At 40.4% G+C, this 27,977-nt stretch overlaps 2 protein-coding genes across 8 annotated transcripts; both read left to right on the plus strand.

The window, feature by feature from the left end:
* Positions 1 to 485: 485 nt before the first annotated feature.
* LOC146674026 (uncharacterized) lies at positions 486 to 9,253 on the plus strand. Of its 3 annotated transcripts, none has more exons than XM_085393433.1 (4): positions 486 to 724; positions 1,736 to 1,918; positions 2,909 to 3,142; positions 8,300 to 9,253. In XM_085393433.1, the coding sequence occupies exons 2-4, from the start codon at positions 1,747 to 1,749 to the stop codon at positions 9,148 to 9,150; spliced, it is 1,257 nt and encodes a 418-aa protein (XP_085249559.1). In that variant the 5' UTR covers positions 486 to 724; positions 1,736 to 1,746; the 3' UTR covers positions 9,151 to 9,253. The 3 variants fall into 3 exon arrangements, with proteins under 3 accessions (XP_085249559.1, XP_085249548.1, XP_085249570.1); XM_085393422.1 differs by having other exon boundaries at positions 487 to 724; positions 1,730 to 1,918; XM_085393444.1 differs by lacking the exon at positions 486 to 724 and having other exon boundaries at positions 1,779 to 1,918; positions 2,742 to 3,142.
* Positions 9,254 to 18,160: 8,907 nt separating this feature from the next.
* Positions 18,161 to 27,785, plus strand: LOC146674027 (uncharacterized). 5 transcript variants are annotated; one of them, XM_085393553.1, is made up of 3 exons: positions 18,161 to 19,411; positions 25,334 to 25,524; positions 25,596 to 25,731. In XM_085393553.1, the coding sequence occupies exons 1-3, from the start codon at positions 19,240 to 19,242 to the stop codon at positions 25,602 to 25,604; spliced, it is 372 nt and encodes a 123-aa protein (XP_085249679.1). In that variant the 5' UTR covers positions 18,161 to 19,239; the 3' UTR covers positions 25,605 to 25,731. The 5 variants fall into 5 exon arrangements, with proteins under 5 accessions (XP_085249679.1, XP_085249654.1, XP_085249663.1 ...); XM_085393528.1 differs by having other exon boundaries at positions 18,165 to 18,826; positions 18,953 to 19,411; positions 25,334 to 27,785; XM_085393537.1 differs by having other exon boundaries at positions 18,165 to 18,826; positions 18,956 to 19,411; positions 25,334 to 27,785.
* Positions 27,786 to 27,977: the final 192 nt, after the last annotated feature.

A 27,977-nucleotide genomic window follows, 5' to 3' on the forward strand; every position in this document is an offset into this window, starting at 1 on the left:
TAAGAGCAGTATTTTAATCATTTCAAGCAACAAAAGTTTATACAAGTTGGAATTTACGTTTTTCTGTCCTTTCTAATACTCTAGATGTTTCCAGTGTTTGGTTGACCCAGCTATGTTTGAACCTCCACTGTTGTGTCCGCAGGTCTGCGGTATTCAAATGATGGGACAGTTTTCTACAATTACATTATTAGAATACATCAATTTACCTTGAGTCACAAGGGTGACGTGTGTGTGTGTGTGTGTGTGTGTGAGAGAGAGATAGAGAGAGAGGTATCAGGAAGTGAAATAAGAACAGAAGTCGATAGCGGGAGAAAGAGCGGTGGTGAAAAAAGTTCAACAAGAGGCGAAAACACAAACACACACACACACACACACACACACACACACACACACACACACACACACACACACAAAAACAGAGGAGGGGGGAGGGTCCACGAGAGGTTTGACCGGCAGGTCTGCGAAGGGACCGGAAACAGCAGAGCGACGTGACGTTTCAGGAAGTGAAGTAAGAACAGAAGTCGATGGCGGGAGAGAAGAGCGGGGGTGAAAAAAAGGTCAAACAAGAGGGGAAAATACAAAAAAAAAAAACAAAACAGTGAAAGTAAATCTGTAATGTGGATGAAACGGACAGTGAGCGCAATGTAACCGTGACAACGAGACACGAGGACGGATTTAAGTCGAGGTTAAAAAACTGTCTCCAGAAGAAAAAGTCTTCGGCTCGGTGAGTGGAACCAGTTTCAGCTACAACGGCGATAAATAAGCATGCAGGGAGGTTAAGAGTGATATAATACTGAGGAACGGCTCTCTGATGAGTGTTTGTAGGGATGTGGTTCAGCAAGGTAAAGACTCACGACTGAGTCTAGTAAATGGAAAGGAGGTGCAGTTTGGGCAAAGTGTTCAAGCAGTAGGTAGAATGACAATGTGGTGGAAAAAGTGACAAGATGGTGATAAAGTGGCTGAAGTGATAACGAGCTCAGCATAGACAGGAAAACATGACAAACATCATGTGGAATCAGCTCATTGTTATTGTTATTAATATTTTTACTTCAGCTGGGGTAATTGATGGATGAAGGAAATAAGTTCCACTGAATTACAACAAGTAGATATAGGAAAATAAGATATGTGTTACTATATAAGCTATGGGACAGATTTATGAAGCAGGACAGATTATTGTGACGCAGCAGTTGCAGTGAGATTTAGAAACATTGTACTGTAATTTATTTAGAAGCGTGAAGCCAGTTCACTTGAGTAAAGAACAGCTCAAAAACCAACCGATCTGATGAGGGAAACAGTGATGGCCTACTAGCTAAATCAAGATGTGACCCTGTGAACGACTTCCCTAAACCTGCAGTCCAGCAGTTCATCTAAACAAAAGGCACCTAGACTAAAACAGATGTACTTGTGTTTGCTATACCATAAAACAATAAAAGAAGGTACGAGCTCTTCTTGTGACTCCAGGATCTGAGTGTGAATGCCAGAACACTCTGGAAGACACACAGTCTTTGCAAACTACTAAGGATCACACATCCTATCACTACACAATCAATTATTCACCTCTAAGCATATATGGTTTTATTTTTCTAAGCATAAATGACAATCAACAATATAAACCTGACAGACTTGAATGGCCCGTATTTGTGAGAAACACAAACTAAAGTACTGATCCCTTCACGTTAGTGTGGGTCTTATACCAATATGTCTGTATCATTTGTATCGATCCGCCCAGCCCCAGCCTCAGCAGCAATGAGTTCAGCTCAGTATCTGAGAGAGTTCATCAAGGAGAGACTAACTGCTGTTTGTGAAGAAATCTTCTCAGAGGTTCAAAAAACCATCGTCCAGTATGAGGAGGAGATCAACCGTCAGCACAGACTGCCGGATATCAGCCGGAAACCCGACAGAAACTCTCACATCATAGGTATGGACATGTTTTTAACTCTGTGCTGTTCAAGCTCAGATTCTTCAGTGTTTGGTTGATTGGTGATAAATCTGAAAGTTTATCAGCATCTCCAGGATTTCTCTAAGCTGATGTTAGCTGAGAGCAGGAAGCTGTTACTTTGGTGATGAATTCAGAGGAGCAAACTGTGATAGTTGAGGAAGAGCACACACAGTCTTAATGAGACAGTGTGAAAACTATTTATCAGTGCTGTGGTTCAGTGTCCAGTGATGGACTATGTTGCACTGGTGCAGGTTCATGGTCACTGATAGGTTAGGTCCTAGTAACAGCAGAGACTTTATAAGAGAGAGGTAAACGTTTTAATGACACATGTTAGTGATGTTGATAGACTCAGTCAGTCTTATCATGCTGCTCCATTACGATAACATATGTGTGTGAAATGGGCCGGCGAGCTACTCAATTGGTGCATCTCTAGTTTGCAAATTTGAGCATTTGCATAATAACAGTGAACTCCACCAATCTCAGACATTGCCTTTTTCAGTTTAGGATTGTGGGTGGAGTAGTTCTTTGAAGAAAAGTCTCTTTTGTTATAACAAGCTTGATATCATACAGACATTTGGTTTCTACAGGAGCTCATACCATCGTTTCACAGTGTCATAATCAAAATCCCAGAATGGCATTTTTACTTTGTGAGCTTCAGTGTTGAGCTCTGTTGTGACAGTGGTTATTAACTTTCCCTGTTGAGACAGTATTTCTGCTTGAGGCTCTGTGTTTGCTCCCATAAAAAGAACTGTTTGATGCACCTTCTTTCTGTCTTCTTCATCATAAAATGGACCAACTAAAGAACGCCTGCTCTGATCAGGACATTATCACATGACCTGGTGATGAAGATCTACAGGGAACATACAAGAATAACACCAAAATGCAACATTTTCATTACAAATATAACAAGAGAATCTTGTCACTCTGTTTTTCCTCAAAACCTCACAAAACAACATGACTGTGAGGAAGAGGAGAGTCTGGGTGAGCAGCAGGTCTGTAATCAGGAGACGAACTCCAGTCTGGACCAGGAGGACCCAGAGCCTCCACAGATTAAAGAGGAACAGGAGGAACTGTGCAGCAGTCAGGAGGGAGAGCAGCTTGGACTGAAGCAGGAGGCTGAAGACATTATTGTCTGGACTGATGAAGAGCAGCTCAGGCTGCTGGAGATGGTCTGGAAACCTGAGATGCAGTCACACAGAATAGGTATGTAAAACTGTGATGGTCATAATAAAACTAAATATGACTCATGGAGAAGGCCTGCAGAATTAGAGAATGGGGGCAAAGAGAGCATTGCCTAACACCAAATTTTATAGCGCTGTTTACCTCTAGCAGAGTGAGCCTTAAAGCTTTGTACCTTCTGGTGACATCACTAGTCCAGAGAGACCTGCCCCATCAAATTCCTCAGAACACTTCTGTCTGTTTCTGCTAGTGTCAATGTGCAGTCCACTTCCAATACATATTTGTAGAATAAAAGATAAAACATAAATGTGTGATACAAATCATGAGGTAATTATGTAATATAAAGAAATCAGGGTATATGAGCCTTAAAGATAAAACAATACATTTTAAGATTATACAGAGTGTTAAAGCAATGGCTTCAACCTACAGCCTTTAAAGTGGAGATTAAAAAGCTGTCTGAATGCAAATAAGTCTAGATGTTTCCACATAGTTTTTTTTTAAGTATCAGAAAGCTAAGATGGGGTGATTAAAACATTAGCTTACAATAATGGTTGCTAGCTTATACTTTTTTGAAATAAGATCATGTGACCCTTTAACCCTTTCATACATGAATGATGACAACCTCAATCTGGATTTTTTTTCGTATTTTTATTCATCTTTAAACATGGGGAAAAAAATAATTTTTTGAACTTCATTTTTTTAAACATGTACTTTTCACAGAGTTTTTTACATGTCCACTTAGGTGGACAATATAGGTTTTGACAAATTAATGAATAATAAACACTGTGTAAAAACGATAACATAACAAAAATACTTTTTCATATATTTCAATTATATTTTATAATAATATAAGAATATATGTAACAAATATAACTGGTCAGCCAGTGGGTGGCAGGGCATGGAGTGACACATCAGTGTAGTGGTTCATGTGCAAGTACACCATCAACACTGACAGAAATACAAGAAAAAACCTTTGAATAGCTGTCAAATGTAGCGACCACTATACAAACAGCTGTCGTGTCTTTTAGGAAAGTCAATAAAAAGACAGCTGCAGTAGCCATCTCCTCAAGAAATAAATAAATGGATCTCTCAGTTTAGCTACATTTCTAATTTCTATTCAATTCAAATTTGTGTTATTCATACAGAGCACAATCCTAACAACAGTTGCTTCAATGCACTCCTACAGTAAGAAGGGAAAACTCCCTTTTAACAGGAAGAAACAGGTTCACAGCAGGGCAGATATCTGCCCTGACCGGTGGGGGTGAGGGCAGGAGGAAAGGACAAAGAGATGCTGTTAAAGAGAGCCAGAGATTAATAATTTGTAATGATTCAATGCAGAGAGGTCTATTAACACATAATGAGTGAGAAAGGTGACTGAAGAAGAAATACTGAGTGTATCATGGGAATCCCACAGCAGTCTACACCTATTGCAGCATAACTATGGGAGGATTCAGGGTTACCTGATCCAGCCCTAACTGTATGCTTTCTTAAAAGTAAAGAGGTTGTCTGTCTCCTCTAGCCAAATATTCTAGAAAACACCAGTAAATCTGCAGCCTGAAGACAAAGTGTTTTAATGGAGTGATATGGTACTATAAGCTCATTAAGATAAGATGGAGCCTGATTATTCAAGAACTTGTGTGTGAAAAGCAGGATTTAACAGAACGCTAATGAAGAGACCCCGATATAGTAGAAATATGCTCTCTCTTTCTAGTTCCTTTCAGTACACTTGCTGCAGCACTTTGGATCAACTCAAAGCCTTACATGGAGTTTTAGGACATCCCAGTAATATCAATTTACAGTAGTCCAAACTAGAAGTAATAAATGCATGAACTAGCTTTTCTAGAGAGGATATTGGTATTTTTTGAGTTACTATGCAAATGTAAGAAAGCATTCCTATGTATTTGTTTAATATTGCCATAAATAATTTAATGGTTTGGATTTAATTCAGCCTTCATTTATTTATTTATTTATTTCACACTTGGTTCAACAGTTTCAACAGTTTTATCCTTTCATACACACAAACCATGCTTTCCCGTGATATAGCACTCCAACCATGCGTGAAAAGGAGCAGGAAGAAGAAAATATTCTTATTAAACCCCGCCCTCTATCTGCGATTCAACTAATATAAGTGGGCACCATAAACCAGGGAACACACTAGCATTTATCTCCAAATCCTAACACAGACCAAACAACACATTTACAATCAGCAATATACCACATCACATAATAACAAGGAGAAGAAAAAAAGTAAATAGAATAAAATAAGGAGAAAGAAAGAGGGAGAAAAAAAATCCCCTTCTATGAACTCCAATTTCTTTCATATTCTTCATATTGATTTATCGTTTTAAACATGTAACACTTTTTAAAACAATGTAAATTTGTACAACTCTTTAGATTATAATGAAGAGAGTTCAGCACAGTCGTATACCCCTAACCGTTGACTCATTAATCTTTGTGTAGTCCTAGCTAGCTGATGCTTAAAATTATATTTTCTTCTGCTGTCTTCACCTCCCAAACACATTGAAATTAAATTTTGTAACTTGAAAGGCAAAGTATTATTTTTAGCCTTAAACATAGTGTCCGTAGTTTCACTAAATCTTGTAATTTCAATAGTTTGCAATTTTATGAACAATTTATTTGTATGTTCTCTATATTTAACATTATGAATCATTCGTATCACTTTCTTCTTTAATAAGTATAGAAGGTTTATGGTATTCAAGCTTCCATACAATAACTGGGGTATGAGAAAAACAATGTAAAGTATAAGATTCACATTGACTTGTAGTCTAATAAATCTCTAACATTTCCCAAAATATAAATGTTTTTGACAATTTTCTTTCTAATATACTCAATATGAGATTTCCAAGTTAAATTTTCATATACTATTACACCGAAAAAGCAAAATTCAGTAACTCTTTCAATCAATTCTCCAATAGTAGACATAATAACTTATTCCTCCTTTACACCATTACCAAATATCACAAATTTTGTTTTTGTCAGATTCAAAGATAATTTATTTACATCAAACCATTTTTAAATATTACCATCTCAGAAACCATAATTTTAACCAAATCTTTCAAATTCTCTCTTGAGCAATAAAAATTTGTATCATCTGCAATTAAAACGAAATGTAACCTTTTTGATACGTCACAGATATCATTGATATATAAATTAAAAAGTTTAGGTCCCAAAATAGAACCTTGAGGAACGCCACATACAATCTTCAATCTTTCAGAGGTGTTGCTTTAATATGGCCATTGAAAGTAAAGCTTGATTTAAACCTTTGTAAGAAATCTACGCCCCGATTTACTTTGTAATTGGAAGCTCCTTTCAACCTTCCATGCCATTCAAGATGTTGAAGGCTGCATTGATATGATGTGTAGTTAGGCGTAGGAAGGTTACGGCCTAGGGTTAGAGCAGTTTCTGGTTACGACATTGTTTTCCTGGATAGGCTCTGTAATTTTTTACACAGGTCTTCAGTGTCTGAAGTCTGAAGATGTAAACTAAATGGATTTGTCTTTTTTTCTGTTTAATTGAAGGAGGATGAATGGAATTAAGTTTTAGTTGTGTCCAGACATCCACTTTTCCAAGGCACAAACATAATGAGAGCACAGAAATGAATCTGGGTATCATTTACATATTTGATAGATGGCTTATCACAGCTAACTCCTAAAAGATGTCATGAAGAGACAGCATATGCAGATTAAATAGGACAGTCCCATGAATTGGTCATTGTGGGACTGCACACAGCATCATGGTGTTTTGCATTTCATAAAGGGGTGCTGCTATCCCTTAGTGTTTGTCAGTGTTGCCAACTTAGCAACTTTGTCACTATACTATACTATACAAATCTGTTCTGCAGTTTCACATTCAGTTGTTTTGGAGGTTTGTTGTTAACCTTCCTATTCACGGTTGTCCAGTCCTGTTTCCTCCCGTATACAGGGGTAGAAGAGCTTCTCTGTCTCGTAGGAAGTGAAGGCCAGTCGGTTTCAGAGATTTCAGCTCGCTGTGCTTTGCCTGTGATACGTCCTCCCCCTTCCAGGGGACATGATTTATGTCTTGGTTTTGCACCAAGACAGTCCAAGGGGGGATTATCACTTGAGGATTTATAATAATGCACGGAGTCTACTTTCTTGGTCATGTTATCTGTGCTCCTTAGCTGTGTACTAGCTTGCTCATCGCCATTGTTTTGAATCAAAGGCAAGGTTGTTTCATTTCCACACAGTCCATTTACCTCCACGTTTACTTCTAAGCGATGATTTTTTGTCTCCAGTACTGCAATCTTCTGCATGAGGCTGTGGTAGTCATCTGTGGAGAGGGGAGGCATCTTGTTGCTAGTTAGCCTAGCGGTTAGCACCTTTCCAGGCTATTGAGGCTGTTCGGTGCCCAGACGCTGTAATCAGGCTTCAGCTGTGTCTAGGCCACAGACACACAGAGCGCTGAGGATAAGGTAACTATAAAATTTGCTGTTTCTGTTAAGAACACTTTAGTCCTAATGATCTATAAGTGTCCAGAAGCTATCGCAGGTAAGCTCATACAGAAAAAAGGGAAAAAATCAGCATAAAAATCAATAAAAGAAGCAAAGCATTTAAAGAGCAAAGAGATGAAGCGTCCACACTCACAAAAGGGGGAGGAGTTGCCAGCCTTGTTCCTAGGAGATAAAGTGAATTTTGTAATCTGTCTAATAGGACATTACAATTTCCACTGTAGAAAAACTACTCAAGTTGTTATTTGTTTCTGATTGGTTCATTGGTTTACTTTCCCCCCCAAATGAGTGAGACACTGAAATGCTAAGAAACTCCTGCTTACTTATACTGGATTAAGAAAAAAGCCACATTAAAACTATAACACTCAGTAACAAAGCTTTGACACTGCGAGCACAAAGAAAAGTTTCTGAAGCAGCACAAATGTGTAACACTTAAACTGAGAAATCCACTTTCATTTACCAAAAAACACACCAACATCACTACATTTCACACATTTATAGACATCCACACATTTAACTGATCTTTATTAATAAGAAATAAGTCATTTGCATCAGTGCCCAAATAATTTGTCACTTTGTACTCTTTAAATTTCACTGTTACATGGTCACTACGTAGAGAGCTGCTAATGATTCAGATCAGAATACATTTTCTCAAATGTTTGTTATTAGTTAATTTATTCCCTATTTCTCTTCAGACCTTCACCAGCAGAGTGTCCATGATGAGGAGATGGTCACCAGAGAGAAGCAGGTCTGTAATAAAGAAAGGAACTCCAGTCTGGACCAGGAGGACCCAGAGCCTCCACAGATTAAAGAGGAACAGGAGGAACTGTGCAGCAGTCAGGAGGGAGAGCAGCTTGGACTGAAGCAGGAGGCTGATACTTTCATGGAGACTCCGACTTATGGGGAAAGTGACTACAGTGAACCAGAACCAAACAGTGAGCAGTTCATTTCTCACATCTCTCCTGAAGCAGAGAGCCGAGATCATGACGAAAGCCAGCGTGTGGACTCAGGATCAGCTAGAAATGCAGAGCTGAAAAAGAATAGATATGACAGAAAGAGAAGTCACAGTCAGAGAGTAAACAACACTTCTGTGTCAGAGAGTCAGAGTAAACCTCAGAACAGGCATAAGCATCTGATATGTGACATATGTGGAAAGCTTTGTCAAAAGAAATCCAAATTGATTAGCCATAAGAGACGTCACACAGGTGAGAGACCACATTCCTGTAACACCTGTGGGAAAAGATTCTTTCAGAAGTCACATTTGAGTGATCATGTAAAAATTCACTCAGATGAGAAGCCACATCTTTGCAGGACCTGTGGAAAAAGATTCAAACTAAACTCTACATTGCAACGTCATGTAAGAATTCACACAGGTGAGAAACCACATCTTTGCAGGACCTGTGGAAAAAGATTCAAACTAAACTCTTCATTGCAACGTCATGTAAGAATTCACACAGGTGAGAAACCGTATTCCTGTAGCAGCTGTGGGAAAAGATATAGGCGGCTTGACCATGTAAAGATTCACATGAAAATTCATGCTGTTTAAAGTGTCTTCCTCAGAAAATGGGTTGTGATTCGTCATACTTCTTTTTGACAGATGGAGGTTCTGCTGTTTTTTTTTTTGTTTGTTTTTTTTTTTGTTTTTTTTTGTTATGCACTGAAACTGAAAACTCAGAATTGCTGATGTCAAAATTAATCAGCTCTTGAATATGCTTCCCAGAATAGGGCAGTTTATTACCTCATTATTATATAGTCAGGGAAAAAAACCTTTTGAACCTCTGCTGAAATCTTTAGTCTGCCCACTAACAAAGGAATTATCAGTCTATAAATTTAATGGTAGGTTTATTTGAACAGTGATAGAACAACAACACCGAAAAATGCAAAAAAAGTTATAGATCAATTTGCACGTTATTTAGTGAAATAAATATTTGGTCCCTTTGCAAAACTTTTGAAACCTTTGCTTGGTGGCAAAACCTTTGTTTCCAATCACAGAGGTCTGATGTGTCTTGTAGTTGTCTACGAGTTTTGCACATATCTCAGTGGGGATTTTGTCTCACTCCTCGTTGCAGATCCTCTGAGTAATTAATGTTTCATGGCATCTCGAACCTTCAGCTCCTTCCACAGATTTTTCTATGGGATTAAGGTCGCTGAGCCAATCCTTTGTAGCCTTGACCATGTGTTTTGGATCACTGTCATGCTGGAATACCCACTAACGACCCATTCTCAATGCCCTGGCTGAGAGAAGGAGGTTCTCAACCAAGATTTGACAGTACATGGCCTTTTCCATCCTCTCTTCAATGCGGTGCAGTTGTCCTGTCCCCCTGGCAGAAAAACACCCCCAAAGCACAATGTTTCCACCTCAATGTTTAACATTGGGGACGGTGTTCTTGGAGTCATAGGCCATATAGTTTTAGGCCGTATGTTATAAGTATGTTGTTTTATGTTTTTATTGCCTGTTTCTATTGTAAAGGACTTTGTAGTTTTTCACCTGCGAAAGGTAATGTATAAATAAAGTTTGTTTACTTACCTTGTTTCTGATGTTGTTTTATATACTGTAAATGCAGAAATTGATGTTTTGACCCTTTTGGATAAACATGCCTCATTCCATATTGTTGTTCTAGTTTACCTTTCTTCTTTTTTGTTTGGAAAACAAACATGGCCCTATAGAGAATGATACTAGGATTCACTGATCAGAATATGGTCTTCCAGTAGAAATGACTACATAGACACACTAACACTTACAAAGTCTCAAAGTATATATTTCAGTTTCAATTTTATTTCTATAGCACATTTAACATCAAATTGCTTCACACAATTGCTGTGTTGCAGGATTACAACAATAGAAGAACAAAGAAAATACAGTTATCATTACAAAATTGTTAGAGGTAAGTGGCGGGCACAAGCGTGAACTGGGTGGAAGTTAAAGTCTAATTTGTTTCGACGCACAGACATCAATCAGCAGGCTATTCCAAAGTTTAGCTGCAGCAACAGCACAATCCTCCCTAGTCTTCTGTCGGGACATTGGTTGCTGTAAGAGCGATTGATTAGAGCAGGGGTGCCCAATCCCGGTCCTCGAGAGCTACCGTCCTGCAGCTTTTAGATGCATCCCTACTCCAACACAGCTGAATCAAATGGTTTGATTACCTCTTCAGCATGCCATCGTGTTTGGCAAAGGCCTGATAACAAGCCATTCATTTGATTCAGCTGTGTTGGAGTAGGGATGCATCTAAAAGCTGCAGGATAGTAGCTCTCGAGGACTGGGATTGGGCAGCCCTGGATTAGAGGATCTAAGTGCTCTCTTAGGGGTATATAGGTCAAGGAGGTCAATCAAGTAGCTGGGCGCCAAGTTATTTAAAATTTTAAAAGTGTACAAAAGGATTTTAAAAACGATACGTTATTTGACGGGGAGCCATTGAAGGTTGGCTAAGACAGGTGTAATATGATCATGTCTTCTGGTGCCGCTTAAAAGATGTGCTGCGGCATTCTGGACTAGTTGCAGGCGTAGGATGAGGGAAAGTTGGAGGCCTAGATGAAGACAATGTTCAGATTTTCACTGGGAGTGAGCGAGTACATCAGAGAGCCAGTCTGGAGAGAGAGAGAGAGAGAGTGAGTAACGTCTTAAATGATTAGACTAATTTCCAAAGAATCAGTGGTACCTCATTTTGAAAATAAAGCCTCATCCCTTCATCATTGTGCCAAGTTCAGAAGTTTTTACTGCACAGTTGTTGAGGACGAAAGAAGAGGAGGAGGACAAAAAGTAGAAATGTGACAAAGAAGCTGACTTTGCTGCTCGGCCTGTTAAGTATAGAAGGATACTACTGCATCACGGTATGGTACGGCAGCTGCACCAAAGCAGATAGAGTGAGGCTTCAGAGTGTGGTCAAGACAGCACAAAAGATCATCGGCCGCCCTGATGGACATCTATTCCTCCCGCTGCCTCACCAGAGCAGCAAACATTATCAAGGACAGCTCCCACCCTGGCTTCAACATGTTCAGCCTGCTTCCCTCAGGGAAGCGCTACAGGTGCATCAACACAAAAACCCACAGACTCAAAAACAGTTTCTTCCCCAAAGCGATAACCACCCTGAACTCACACATGCACAGATAACACAGCCCCCCAACTTCCCACATGGACCACCACTGTGCAATACCAATTCTATGTGCAATAACTCAACTGTATATACATAACACTATTTATTACATATTACTTACGTCTTGTATATTGTACATTTTATATATACAGTGTGGCAAAAAAGTATTTAGTCAGCCACCGATTGTGCAAGTTCCCCCACCTAAAATGATGACAGAGGTCAGTAATTTGCACCAGAGGTACACTTCAACTGTGAGAGACAGAATGTGAAAAAAAAATCCATGAATTCACATGGTAGGATTTGTAAAGAATTTATTCGTAAATCAGGGTGGAAAATAAGTATTTGGTCAATAACAAAAATACAACTCAATACTTTGTAACATAACCTTTGTTGGCAATAACAGAGGTCAAACGTTTACTATAGGTCTTTACCAGGTTTGCACACACAGTAGCTGGTATTTTGGCCCATTCCTCCATGCAGATCTTCTCGAGAGCAGTGATGTTTTGGGGCTGTCGCCGAGCAACACGGACTTTCAACTCCCGCCACAGATTTTCTATGGGGTTGAGGTCTGGAGACTGGCTAGGCCACTCCAGGACTTTCAAATGCTTCTTACGGAGCCACTCCTTTGTTGCCCGGGCGGTGTGTTTTGGATCATTGTCATGTTGGAAGACCCAGCCTCGTTTCATCTTCAAAGTTCTCACTGATGGAAGGAGGTTTTGGCTCAAAATCTCACGATACATGGCCCCATTCATTCTGTCCTTAACACGGATCAGTCGTCCTGTCCCCTTGGCAGAAAAACAGCCCCATAGCATGATGTTTCCACCCCCATGCTTCACAGTAGGTATGGTGTTCTTGGGATGCAACTCAGTATTCTTCGTCCTCCAAACACGACGAGTTGAGTTTATACCAAAAAGTTCTACTTTGGTTTCATCTGACCACATGACATTCTCCCAATCCTCTGCTGTATCATCCATGTGCTCTCTGGCAAACTTCAGACGAGCCTGGACATGCACTGGCTTCAGCAGCGGAACACGTCTGGCACTGCGGGATTTGATTCCCTGCCGTTGTAGTGTGTTACTGATGGTGACCTTTGTTACTTTGGTCCCAGCTCTCTGCAGGTCATTCACCAGGTCCCCCCGTGTGGTTCTGGGATCTTTGCTCACCGTTCTCGTGATCATTTTGACCCCACGGGATGAGATCTTGCGTGGAGCCCCAGATCGAGGGAGATTATCAGTGGTCTTGTATGTCTTCCATTTTCTGATGATTGCTCCCACAGTTGATTTTTTCACACCAAGCTGCTTGCCTATTGTAGATTCACTCTTCCCAGTCTGGTGCAGGTCTACAATACTTTTCCTGGTGTCCTTCGAAAGCTCTTTGGTCTTGGCCATGGCGGAGTTTGGAGTCTGACTGTTTGAGGCTGTGGACAGGTGTCTTTTATACAGATGATGAGTTCAAACAGGTGCCATTCATACAGGTAACAAGTGGGGGACAGAAAAGCTTCTTACAGAAGACGTTACAGGTCTGTGAGAGCCAGAGATTTTCCTTGTTTGAGGTGACCAAATACTTATTTTCCACCCTAATTTACAAATAAATTCTTTACAAATCCTACCATGTGGATTCATGGATTTTTTTTTTCACATTCTGTCTCTCACAGTTGAAGTGTACCTCTGGTGCAAATTACTGACCTCTGTCATCATTTTAAGTGGGGGAACTTGCACAATCGGTGGCTGACTAAACACTTTTTTGACCCACTGTATATATGTTTTTTCCTTTGTTAATACTGTCCATATGTACATAGCGCTGCAGAATTGTACCCCCCCAGCATGTTTACACTGAGTAGGAGATGCTCTGTATCTCATTGTACAACTGTATAGTAGGGCTGCCACGATTACGTCGACTATTAAAATTGTCGACGACTGATTTAATAGTCGACGCGTCGTTTGAAGCTTTGTAAGATCCCAAAAGACGCAGGAATGAGTAGTAGGATTTAAGAGTGTAATAACAGAGTGAAACAGAAGATGGCAGCACTGCATGTACAAGGATGCCAGCTGCCGTTAAACCCCGAAGAAGAAGAAGTAGCTCTGTCCCAGAATTCATAGCGCAGCCCATTCATAGCGCAAACCTCAAATATCTGCTCAGTTTATCAAGACACCGCATATTTTCAAAAGTGCTCCGACGTTTTCAGAGATGTCTGTTACCCACTAGCTCGATAGCGAGCCGGGGGCAAGGCTAGCTAGAGCCGTGAGAACACCGGACTCCCGGCAAATCGTTTTCAAACCCACCGCCGTCTTTCGCTGCTCAGGTTAAACATGATATATAAGTCACTTAGATAACTTAAACATGTTATTGTTTGGCTTTTTTTTAGTATTTTATTTGTTCCTGTTTGGCTGAGATTAAAGTTATAGTTTTTACACAGCTGAATAAACGTCAAGCAGACAGCTGATCATCAGAAGTGTGAGATGCTCGAGAATTTACTCCGGTGTCCTGTTACATTTTAGACAGCAAGGAGTTTATTAAACTTCACCGAAACAATCTGCAAATTTCATTAAAATTTAACAAACTATCATCTTGTCTTTATTTTTAGTTAGCACAGACCTGAAACACTTAAAGCTAATGATAGTTATATAAGAGCAGATGCTGCTGGTGCAATAAGCTGTACGTTTTACGTCCAATTGATACATGATCTGATTAGTCGACTAATCGCAAAATTAATCGGTGACCAGTCGACTATCAAAATAATCGTTTGTGGCAGCCCTACTGTATAGTGACAATAAAGGCATTCTATTCTATTCTATTCTATAGGAAAGGGAGAAAGAAAGAAAGAGAGGGAAAGATAAACAGAGGGGAAGAGGGGCAGTGAGAGAGGACATTTAAAAAAGAAGAGGAAAAAATCACCTGGATCACCTGTTTGGGGGGGGGGGGGGGGAAAGAAAACATAAAAAAGCATAAAAAAGAGCAACACAATAAACACAACATCATTGCAATAACCTAAATAAATGTAGATAACGGTAAATATTAAATATTGAATGTTATTGTGCAGCACGCAAGACCAACAGTGCACAGTGTGCTTCGAGGTAGCAGCCAAGAAAAGTGTAGTTTGTGTCTGTGAACACATGTGTGGACGGGCATGCTTGTATTCAAAAGGTTTCTCCATGTAACAATCTGCTAGAGGTTGTGGGGAGCCACAGCCCTGTTCCTCAGGTCATGAAGCAGGCATGGAGGAGATCCAGGCCCCAGACATCCAGAGGCCCCCAGAGTGCAAGAGCCCAATGGAGGACCAACAGAGGGGCAACTGTGCCACTGTCCTGGAAAGAGCTGAGGAGAGCCCCAGACGAGGGGTCACCCAGCAGACACGGTGCAGAAGCCACAGGGGGTGACAGCGAACGGGGCTCTGCCAGGTGCCAGCTATGCCAGAACGGACCTAGCCCCGGGCCCAGAGGCCCGAGGGCCCCCCAGCCCCTAGAAGGGGCCCAACTGAGCCATGGGTGCCAGGCCCACATCGGGTACATACCTGAGCACCCAGCCTGGACACCGAGAACCACCAACGTACCGACGTGTGAGGGCATCAGCCACCGGCAGGGAGTCTGGTGGGGGGAGATAGGCCTCCATACCTTGGAGGGCCTGAGATGTTCCCAGAGAGGTGGAGTCTAAGACCCAAGCTGACATATAGACACAGACACAAACGTGCATTCCTCCACCCCTCATGCACACATATACACATACTCGACACTCGTCCAATGTGGAGACAAACAGACATGGACACTGTACACACACTCACACGATATATATCGGCTGAAAATATAAAAACATCTATCGTTTCATTTTACACTATCGTTTGTTTTGTGTCGCAAAACTAACTGTTTACGGCAATATTGTTTTTCACCATTTTGATGGTCACTGTAGTGGCTATATTATTTTCTTACAGTTCTCTCTTTCTCTTATATTTAAAATAACCACACTACAGACAGACAAGCAACTGCTTTTATACATTGTCATTGGCAACATCCCATGATTGCGTGGCTCCGCTTGTTTATTTTCCACATAAACCTTTCACAATAAAGCTGAAGATCCTGTTGAGATTTTTCTAAATAAAATGAATCATGTGAAAGAGTATGCAGTGTTTATGGATGAGAAGCAAAAAAGAGCCGTTAGGTGCTAAAAAAAAATTAACGTTAGAACAGGCTTTTCCCCGCAGCACACCATGTAATAAATACTGAAAAAGAAAATGGCGGCCGTTTCAACTTATGTCTAAAAATGTATAGCTTCGTGCATCGGTCAAAACACTCGACTCCAGCTGGAAACACTTCACGCAAGTCGAGTTGCCCGAGATTCACAGAATTTACAGAAATGTTACATTTTTGTGATTTATATCATTGTCGGGATACATACTTATATCAGAATATAAAATTTTGGTCACATCGCACAGCTCTAACAAAGACAAGATCTGATGGATGAGAACCAAAGTAATTCCTTAGTCACAAGGAGAGGCTCCGCCTACTGTTACGTCTCATAGCTCTCATAATTCAAACAGAAAGAGTCGCTCACTTTCCACAAGAAGAACCCACTGGACCATCACACAGGTCACCCAGCTTCCTAAAGAGGAAGGCTGGGGCGGTAGCAGCTCTTGGAGAGTGTTTGGGATTTAATATATCACATGTAACCCTTCTGGAATATATCCAACAAGTTTGAAGCCGAAATATTGTTTCAGTGACAAGTTATAGGCCACAATCACTTTTTGGTAGCGCTAAAATGCCATGTTCTCAGTCGTTATTCTGCACAAACAAGAAAGAGTCATGGTGATACTGGCACAATAGGTCTTTATTGTTTTAACCACTATTCGACAGTCTTATAACAAATATGAACAACGAGAGTAGACATACTAAACCTGTAGGCATTAATTATTCCATCGTGATGCGTGTAGTCATTCGTGACTGCGCTACACACTGAAAGCAACCTTCTGATAAGCGTCATAATTCGGTTACAAGAAACGTTAAAGCTCCATAAATGCATACCTTTGCCTAATAACAAAGGCATAAATGTGTTGGTTCCCCCCCACGTTATATCAGTTGCACGGAAGTAGCTGGCAATGCAAGTAATCCGGGCGCTGCAGCTTTAAGCAGCTGCGCGCGCTCCCGCGGACGGTGTTCCAGATCTACTGGCGTTTAGATCAACTGGCGTTGGTCGAACAGATGTGTGGCAGTCTTGCGTTTCAGGAGCTGCTACTGACAAACCAGCAAAAAAAAAGCCAAATGTGTCATCTGTGACACTTGTGAGGTTATCTCAAACACACTCCGTCAGTCTTGATGCTGTTGAACAACAAAATGTTTAAAAATGTGGCGAGTTTACCTGGTGATATCCTCATGCGCGACGCGATCGCGAAAACAGCAAACAATTAACACCACGCCGATGTTGTTCACAGGACAGCAAGAGTAAACGATCGGGAGACTCTTGTCGTCGTTATCGTTCCCCTCGCACGGTTTATTTCTCCGAATTCAGCGTTTTTGCTTCACAACTACAGCGTGCTGTTTACTTTGTGCACTAACATGGAGTCGAGTCAACCAGCGCCACCTCTGGCCAAGTGCCACAGCCTACAGCCAGATCAACCTGTGACACACATCTGCACCACGTTTGAATTCGTGTCATGCACATTTGTACCTTTCAATTGTGTCTGTTTGTGCGTCATGCAAATAAACCTTTGAAATGAATGAAATGATGTCATGTATTTATTATCAGCCTACATTTGTACAAAATTCCAAATTATATACACAAAGTCATAGACATCACCACTCCAATTGGTCATCATGATTTTAATATTCTCTTTTTCCATAACAATGAAATACACCTTGGACAAATATGACACATCAATATTTCATTAGTGTTGTCACATCACATCCTGTAAGCATCGTCTGTCTGTGTCTTTTCCCTGAAAATGAATTTTTCCAGCCAATATAGGCAATTCATCAACATGGCTGGAGTTATATACAGTCTGTATAAGTGTGGTTAATCTAATGAAGATTTGTAAGGAGACGGCAGTTACTGTGATTTCACAGCAGTTACACAGTGATTAGTAATAAACAGCCAGTGAGAGTGAGTGGATATGACTGTTCCCACCACTAACACATGACCATAGGCCACTACTAGATTAACTTGTGACACATCTGCACCTGCTGCTATGATCACATTGAGTAGAGGCTGAGTGGCTGCACTTACCCCTGGTACATCCAAATCTACCCACAAACATGTTGAAAGATGCAATGCCAGCAATGTGGATTGTCAACACTAAAAACAATCAGTAAGCAAAGACAACAGGGATCAATTTTTTCTGTTTATTTAGCACCCACAACATCTGTAGTCGCCTTCTGCACAGGGGAAGTCCACACACACCGTGAGGTACCACTTTCCACAGAAGGTGCATTCGATCTGCAAGATTGAATGAGATTGTCAGAGTCATTGTCTGACAGTTTATTACTAATCACTGTGTAACTGCTGTACATTCACAGTAACTGCCATCTCCTTATAAATGTTTATTAGATTGACCACACTTATGCAGACTGTATATCACAACCAACTCTAACATGTTTGTTTGCAGAGGGCAGACACAGACAGACTACGCTAACGACATGTGATGTTACAACACTGGTGAAATATTAGTGTGTTCACGACATTTTTCGTATGGGCAAAAGTATTGATATCAGGATGGTGATTCTTATGTGTATGTCATTTGGCATTTTGTACAAATGTAGGCTGATAATAAATATATGATATCATTTCATTCTTTCCAAAGGTTTATTTGCATGACGCACAAACAGACACAATTGAAAGGTACAAATGTGCATGACACGAATTCAAACGTGGTGCAGATGTGTGTCACAGGTTGATCTGGCTGTAGGCTGTGGCACTTGGCCAGAGGTGGCGCTGGTTGACTCGACTCCATGTTAGTGCACAAAGTAAACAGCACGCTGTAGTTGTGAAGCAAAAACGCTGAATTCGGAGAAATAAACCGTGCGAGGGGAACGATAACGACGACAAGAGTCTCCCGATCGTTTACTCTTGCTGTCCTGTGAACAACATCGGCGTGGTGTTACTTGTTTGCTGTTTTCGCGATCGCGTCGCGCATGAGGATATCACCAGGTAAACTCGCCACATTTTTAAACATTTTGTTGTTCAACAGCATCAAGACTGACGGAGTGTGTTTGAGACAACCTCACAAGTGTCACAGATGACACATTTGGCGTTTTTTTGCTGGTTTGTCGGTAGCAGCTCCTGAAACGCAAGACTGCCACACATCTGTTCGACCAACGCCAGTTGATCTAAACGCCAGTAGATCTGGAACACCTGCAATCAGTTTCTGGCAGACAATCACTTTTTGGCACAACACCGGCTCCCGGGACTTGACGTCATCAACAAACGCCTCAATAGCGCTTCACAAAAATCTGTCTGGACTCGGGTTAATCGGCTAACATTTAGCAGCCTCGATACAGAACTATCACGTTAGTGTGGATCTGATACAAACGTCGGTATCGATCCGCTCAGCGGAAGCAGCGATGAGTTCAGCTCAGTATCTGAGAGAGTTCATCAAGGAGAGACTAACTGCTGTTTGTGAAGAAATCTTCTCAGAGGTTCAAAAAACCATCGTCCAGTATGAGGAGGAGATCAACCGTCAGCACAGACTGCTGGATATCAGCCGGAAACCCGACAGAAACTCACACATCACAGGTATGGACATGTTTTTAACTCTGTGCTGTTCAAGCTCAGATTCTTCGGTATTTAGTTGATTGGTGATAAATCTGAAAGTTTATCAGCTTCTCCAGGATTTCTCTAAGCTGATGTTAGCTGAGAGCAGGAAGCTGTTACTTTGGTGATGAATTCAGAGGAGCAAACGGTGATAGTTGAGGAAGAGCACACACACTCTTAATGAGACAGTGTGAAAACTGTCTGCTGACTAACATTGATGAAGATGAGCGTCCACACCAACTGTTTATTCCATTTATTCTCCATGAGAGCCTCAAAGTGAACACACACAGTGACTCCCCAAAGCATCAGAACAAAATCTGTCCACATTACAAATAATGCTGTAATTAATGTCTTTACATCTGCAGCAAAAGCAAGAAAGCAATCAGTGGTTAAAGTTTCTGTTGACTGAAGCAAAGTATGATGTCTAAATGTGTCACATGTTAGTGATGTTAATAGGCTCAGTCATTCTTAGCAGGCTGTGCTGCCTCCATCAATAAATGTGCAAAAATAGGATAAATGTGAAATAGACCTGCTCATAATCGGTCACATGACAGGCTGACCCAACAGCTCCTGGCCAATCAATCCATTCACTTCATATTTCTATTCATATAGTACTTGTCATGGGAGTAGATTTAGTATCTGTGTCATACTTGAAGCACTGTTTAAAAAGTAACTCACGCAAAACTGAATTTCTTTTTTTGCAATAATCTTTAGTTAAAAAAATGCAAATACAAAAGATGATGATCCAAATATTTCCATTTACAACTTCTTCATCGTATTTTGACTAAACACGGCAAATGCAGTGACCCTGTATTGTTCTGTTCATCTGTGATCCTTCTATCCTTTCAGTGTCTTTTCTGATAATGCTTAACATGAAGTAACGCTTTCATGACTTTCAGTATGATGGTGCCTGTGTTTGGCTCTGCCGCTGCCGGGTGCAGTTTGTCCCACTCTAATTTTGTGTTATTCTTCTCTGCCCTGCTGTTCTCACTTTGTGTCAACGATGTACTGGCTGTCTTGGTGTATGATCCCCTGGTTTAGCTATCCATCTGATCCTCTATGATGCCTCATGATGTACAGGCCAATCTCTAAATTACCATTAATTGCTAAGTTTCTAGAAAGGGTTGTGACTAAGCAACTTATAACAGTTCTGGATAAACAATGCATTTTTGATAGGTTTCCGTTTGGCTTTCGTAGAGTTCATTCCATGGAAACAGCTTATCTTATGGTCTCTAGTAACATTTTGATGAGTAACGATGCAGGAAAATGCTTTGTTTTGTTGATGTTGGACCTCACGTCGGCATTTGACACCGTTTACTACCACATCCTGCTTGAAAGGCTCAACTATTGGGTTGGTGTATCTAGAACTGCCTTGGAGTGGTTCTATCTACATCACCTGTGGTTTTTCTGTGGTGGTCTCTAATTTTAGGTTATCCTCTACCTCCCTTACTTATGGCGTCCCTCAAGATTTGGTTTTGGGTGCTTTATTGTTAAATATATCTTCTCCCCTGCCAGCATATAATGGGCTCCTTTGAGGACATTTTCTGTCACTGTTATGGTGATGACATTCAGTTGTTTATGTGTCTAAGCAAAGTTTCCCTGGATCGTCTGCAGGTTGTGCAAAACACTGCAGCTAGGCTTTGACCAGATCCTCTAAGTCACAGGTGTCGAGGGCTGGTTTCCTGCACTTTTTAGATGTGTCCTTGATCCAACACATATGGTACCAGCACATATTTCTGATCTTCTACAGCCCTATGTCCCTAGCAGGTCACTGAGATGACCTAATCAGGGCCTACTTGCTATACAACACACAAGGATGAGAACTAAGGGTGATAGAGCTTTGCCACTGTGGAACTTTCTCCCTCTAAGTTTAACAACTGTGGACTCAGTAGCACTTCGTGACTCTGTCCAGAAAGGTGCTATATTAATAATTTTCTTCTTTATTTATTTATTTATTTAAAATTAAACTCAAAATTTCACAATAATGTTAAACTGTAGTCAAACTCGCCCAATGATTATAACAGAAAATAAAAGACAACAGGATTTGCACTAAACGTGATCTCTATATAATCCATATGTATGGCTCTAAAAGCACCTTACAGAGAAAAACCCAACAATCATATGACCCCCTATGAGCAAGCACTTTGGCAAGAGTGGAGAGAGGAGGAGAAACTCCCTTTTAACAGGAAGAAACCTCCTGTAGATCCAGGCTTAGGGAGGGGCGGCCATCTGCTCCGACTGGGTGGGGTGAGGGGAGGAAGACAGGACAAGGACATGCTGTGGAAGAGAGCCAGAAATGAATATGAATTCAATTCAGTGAGTTGTATAAAAACATAATGAGTAAAACAGGTTAGTAAAGAGGAAACACAGCCTTGACCTATTGCAGCATAACTAAGGATAAAAATCTGAATATCATTATTGTCATTGTAACATACAACAAAATTAAGAGCACTCTCTGCGGTGTCAGAAACAAAAAGTTATATAAAATTTATAAAAATAAGGTAGAACATGGTAATTCAATATAATAAATAACTAAAACCTTATTCAACATAAACTCTGTTGCACAGGATTTCATCCGTTGCACTGTACTTGTCGGATTGTGAAGAATGTATAATGTAAATCCAATTTTTCTATCATGGAACCCTGTGGAAGTCTATTATTAACCTTAATGTATAAAGAGGACTCTCAATTTACATGAACAACTTGGAGTCTATTAAACCAAACCACCACAGTGCAGTACCTTTAATACTTGCAACATGCTCTAATTGATCAAACACTGCAGTAAAGTCTAGCAGGACAAGCACAGAGATGAGTCCACTGTCAGAGGCCATAAGAAGATCATTTGTAACCTTCACTGAAGCTGTTTCTGTACAGCAATGAGCTCTGAAACCTGACAGAAACTCTTCAAATAAGCCATTCCTTTGCAGATGATCAGCAAGCTGTTACAACTACTCTTTTGAGACTTTTTTTAGATTAAAAGTGGGTTGGAGATCAGCCTATAATTAGTTAAGACAGCTAGGTGAAGTATATGGGTTTTTAAGTAACAGCTTAATTACCGCTAATTTGAAGCCCCGTGGTACATAACCGACTAGTAGTGATAGGCTGATCATATTTAAGATTGAAACACAAATTAATGTTAGGACTTCTTTAAGCAGTCTTGTAGAACTGGGTTCTAAAAGACATGTTGATGGTTTGGAGGAAGTGATTACTTAAATGTAATGAGAAAGATCAATTGGAGAAAAAGACCCTGCCTCTTGCCCTATAGCAGCTGGGATAGGCTGCAAATTCCCACAGCCCCGATAAGTGGAAGAGAATGGATGAATTGGAGGTAATTTTTGTTGTGTTGTTTACATTTTTAGGACACAAACATAATGACATAGTCAAATAAATCTGGGTATCATCAGCATAGCTGTGATAAGACAACTTATCAACTAACTCCTGAAAGATTTCACAAAAAGGAACCATATGCAGATTCAATAAGAGGGCCCTGTGATTTGTCCCTTGTAAGACTCCACACAGCATCATGGTGTTGTGTGATTAGTTTGCATCACTGTAGACAAAATGATCCCTACCTTCAAGGTAAACAAACTAAGGATTTTTCCTGTGAGACCAAATTAATTTTCTAACTATCATGATCTATACTAGGGCCGCAACGATTCGCTGAGTAACTGGACTAATCCTCAACTAGGGGTGGGCGATATAAACGATATACGATATAAACGATATAAATTTGGCCAACGATAGAGATTTTCACTATATCGCTCTATCGCGATAGCGCATGTTGATGATGTCATCAAGCTGTGCCTGTTTTGGTCGAAAGCATCGCAGCGGCTAAAATCATTATCATCTGCAAATTATACCGACAGTCATAGCAAAGAGATGAAGCACTTTTGAAATATGGGGAAAGCCAAAAACTGCGCTTCCTCCACTTCCGTAACATTGATTCATTAATGTTGAATTCTCTCGCAGCTGTTCTATTCCCATGTTGTTGCAGTATATTAATAACTAACCTCGTATTGTGGATGAATAATCTCAGTTGTTCTCCTGACTGATGTTTGGCCCGTGTATAGCATCCTGCTATGCGATTGCATTTGTCCCTGACCACCAGAATCCCTCACGTTAAATTTTAATGAGTGGAAAAAAGTTGGCGTTCATCCTCCAGCTTCACTGTGCTAATGTTATGCTAACATAGCTGTGTCGGTAGCAATCACGTAGCACAACATGTTTAGGTGGAATCTAACGAGCTAACTTCCTGTTAACTTCTAACTCCGTTAAATGTAATAAATTCTGTTTTCATGGATGCATGGATGTTAAACTTAATTGTTACACCTGGTAGAGCAACAACGCTGATGATTTTATTAAAGATGAAAGAATTTAGACCGTTTTTAACTCTCAGTATTCGTTTGACTTTGGGACCTGAAGTGGACGGAGTTTTGGACCCAGATTACTCCACGAAGCTCCTCACTACAGCAGCCGTAATGCTCTGACAATCCATCAAGCAGTGCGGCTTACCAAAGTTGTACTAAAACATTTTTGAACAGATTTCTGCACGCCAAAATCGGTTCGAGGTCAGTAAGCACAACCAGAATTCATACATAAGGCACACTCTCGATTTTTGAGAAAATTAAAGGATTTTAAGTGTGGCTTATAGTGTGGAAAATACGTTATACAGAAGAAAAGAATATATCGCGATATATATCGTTACTGCACGTGCTTCAAATTATATCACGATATGAATTTTAGGCCATATCGCCCAGCCCTATCCTCAACACAAAATTCTTTGATTTTTGTGCACTTTGCAGCACACTGTTACGGATTCAAATATTGGGGATGGATTCAAGAGGAAAAACCACAATAACAACACTGGTCCGGCCGGGTTGAGTCAAACGATGATTTTAATGATCACACGCTTGGGAGATGGACACCGTACACAGACAGCCTCAGATCTCAAAATGGTGGAGCATTGATCAAACTCTTATAGCCTCTGGTTTTCCCACCTTATCATAAAAGCCTAAACATTCACATTCTTTCTCTCACACAGCGCCTAAGCTACGACCTTGGCTCCCTGTTTCTCTGCTCCTGCTGAGATGGGGCAGAAAACTCCAGCATGTTCTGTTCTCTTCTAATCAGACAAATAAGGCGATGACTTTCTGCAAACAGTATTTCTTATAACTCAGCAGTATAATGCATCATAAAACAATATCATTCATTCACAATAAATCAGCAGTCTAATGTAATGCAAATCAGTTTAACAAATGCAATAGTTATCAGCTTCTTCTAATTCAGGAGAATAATGCAAACTAAAACTACATAATAATTCACAATCTTTAATTAGGGGTCTAACATGGCATAAAATAATATTACAATCCCATTACAGCATAATCACTATATATACACTTCCAGCCCAAGGGAGTGAGACAGACTATGTGTGAGGCGAAAATGTCAGATTACTCAGCAAAAAGATCACCCATCTTTTATTGGGTGGACAGGTGTGACTGTGTGTCACTAAGTCACATTTAAATAGTTGTCTGACCTGACTCCACCAATCAGAAACAGCTTGTTTGTGATTGGTTCATTTGTTTACTTCTTTACACAGAAATGCAGAGAAACTCTTGCTTACTTACCCGAGATTAAGACCTTTCCACATTAAAACTATAACACTCGGTGACAAAGTTTTCACATTGTAAACAGAAAGAGATCATTCTACTAATAAGAGTGCCAGAACTAAACGATAACTTGCGTCAGTGCTCAAATAATTTGTCAAATTTTGTACACTTTAAATTTCACTTGTATATGTGAGACACATTCTCACTGTGGAGAGACCTGTTAATGTTTCAGATCAGAACATATTTTCTCAAATGTTTGTTTTTCTGTCACCCCCACCCCCTACATTTGTCTTTTCAGACCTCCAACAGCAACATGTCATTGAGAAGGAGGAGGTTCTTACAGACCAACAGGTCTGTATCCAAGAAAGGAACTCCAGTCTGGACCAGGAGGACCCAGAGCCTCCACAGATTAAAGAGGAACAGGAGGAAGTGTGCAGCAGTCAGGAGGGAGAGCAGCTTGGACTGAAGCAGGAGACTGATGCCTTCATGGTGACAGCCGCTTATGAGGAAAGTGCACACACTGAATCAGAAACAAACGTTGAGCATCTCCTTTCTCACAGCTTTCCTGAAGCAGAGAGCCGAGATCAGAAAGCAAGCCAGCATGTGGACTCAGGATCAACTAGAAATGCAGAGCTGAAGAAGAGGAGACATCACAGCAACGGAAGTCACAGTCAGAGAGTAGACAACCCTGCTGTTTCAGAGAATCAAAGTAAAACTGACACAAAGAAAAAGTCTCTGAAATGTGACGTCTGTGGAAAACATTTTCAGTTTAAATGTCACCTGAATGCACATCTCAGAATTCACACAGGTGAGAAACCGTATTCTTGTAGCACCTGTGGGAAACAATTCCGTCAGATATCAGCTTTGAAAAATCATGGTAACTGTTACACAGGTGAGAAACCATATCCTTGTAGCACTTGTGGTAAAAGATTTTCCTATAAATCACATCTTGAGTCTCATGCAAGGATTCACACAGGTGAGAAGCCCCATATCTGTACCGTTTGTGGGAAAAGATTCAGTCGGCGTGCACATTTGTATTATCACTTAAAAATTCATACAGGTGAGAAGCCGCATCTTTGCAGCACCTGTGGGAAAGGATTCAGAGAGAACTATGAGTTGCAACGTCATGTAAGAAGGCACACTGGTGAGAAACCGTATTCCTGTAGCTTTTGTGAGAAAAGATTCAGTCATCTCGGACACGCAAAGAGACACATGAAAATCCATACTGATTAAAGTTTCATGCTTAGAAAATGTTGGACAGCTGTGAGTGGTCCTGCCATTTTTGTTTTTGTAAATTAGCCTCGTGGTCAGCACTGACATATGGAGGCACTGCTCTTCATTTACCTGTTCCCATGGTGAATTGTGATATTGGAGCTCCATTAATGATGGCTTCCTTTCTCTACTCTGATCAGCTGTTTTGGAACCAAACACTCAAAAGCCTGTTTTGAAATTAGTAGCTACTTGGATCGACTTCCCACAACTTGACTGGTTTTCCACTACAATCCGGTACTATCTAATGTGAGTGGTTGTTGTCATAGCACTCGTCCCGCAGTGTAATCAATACGCAACATGAAACCTACAAAAAGAGTTTATTTCGAAGCAGGGATTTACAGTGGGGCAAAAAAGTATTTAGTCAGCCACCGATTGTGCAAGTTCCCCCACTTAAAATGATGACAGAGGTCAGTAATTTGCACCAGAGGTATACTTCAACTGTGAGAGACAGAATGTGAAAAAAAAATCCATGAATTCACATGATAGGATTTGTAAAGAATCAGGTCACAGTACCTGATACCAGGTACTGTGACCTGGTACCAGATGGAAAACCTTGGCAAATTGTGCCAAGTTGATCCAAGTAGGTACTAATGGAAAAAGGGGCTAAGGTTTCTGATCTCAGAATTAATCAACTTTTGAACATGCTTTCTGCAATAGTTAAGTTTATCACCTCATTATTAAAATGTACCAGGAAAACCATGATCATACATTTCATGATGGTTAAGGTTCAGTATCCTCTTGTTCTGTTTGATCATTGTTTAGGTTTAGTTTTAGTGTTTGCTTTGTGTTCCTAATGTTTAAATAAAGTTTTGTTTAAATTTCTTTTGAGATTTTATTTCTGAGGTGTCATTTTTAATGTTTGCAAGACGCATAAAAAAAGGATTCTGCCATATTATGCACAAGATTTTTCTTTGTTTCTGATGTTTTATACTAATTTAGAAATTCATAAACATAAACTGTAAAGAGCTGTGCTCCAGCAAAATTCTACATCTGTTAGCAAAACTGGTGTTTTTTTTGTTGTCATTGTTGTAAAAACCAAACGTGACTTCAGCTGTTTCAGCTAAATCCTCCTCTGCTGAGAAACCTCTGAACCACGAAGATGCTTTCTTCAGCTTCACTTGGAGCATATAGCTACCGTGGACTGTATCGTGTAACATGATGTCTGAGTCTGGATGTGTGTGGTTATGGTGAACCTGCCTCCTGTTGATTATGAAACATTCACACCACAAATATCATTGGCAACAAAAAATGGGAAGGGGAAAAAAACTAGTCAGTAAAGTGGTCGCCCCATGATCGGAAGGTCGGCGGTTCGAATCCACTTAACGGCTACCCTGAGGTACCCCTGAGCAAGGTACCGTCCCTACACACTGCTCCCCGGGCGCCTGCTTAGTGGGCTGCCCACTGCTTCACTGAGTGAATGGGTCAAATGCAGAGAAAAACAAGTAATTTCCCCATGGGGATCAATAAAGTATCCATTATTATTATTATTATTATTATTATTTTTAAGTAGTAGATCGCTTGTAATTAGTGAATGCTTTTTTTCTAGCTTTTGACTATGGAGGACCACAAGAGCCTCACACAATAATAATAATAATAATGACTAAAAACTGATTTTCAAAAGGTTGTTTTTTAAAATTGCGATTCACAAGGTTTGAATCAGGGAAATGTTG

This window comes from Rhamphochromis longiceps, linkage group LG3 (assembly GCF_057381845.1).
Source record: "Rhamphochromis longiceps isolate RC_006_pf linkage group LG3, R_longiceps_female_GT1.1, whole genome shotgun sequence".
NCBI classification, from domain to species: Eukaryota; Metazoa; Chordata; class Actinopteri; order Cichliformes; family Cichlidae; genus Rhamphochromis; species Rhamphochromis longiceps.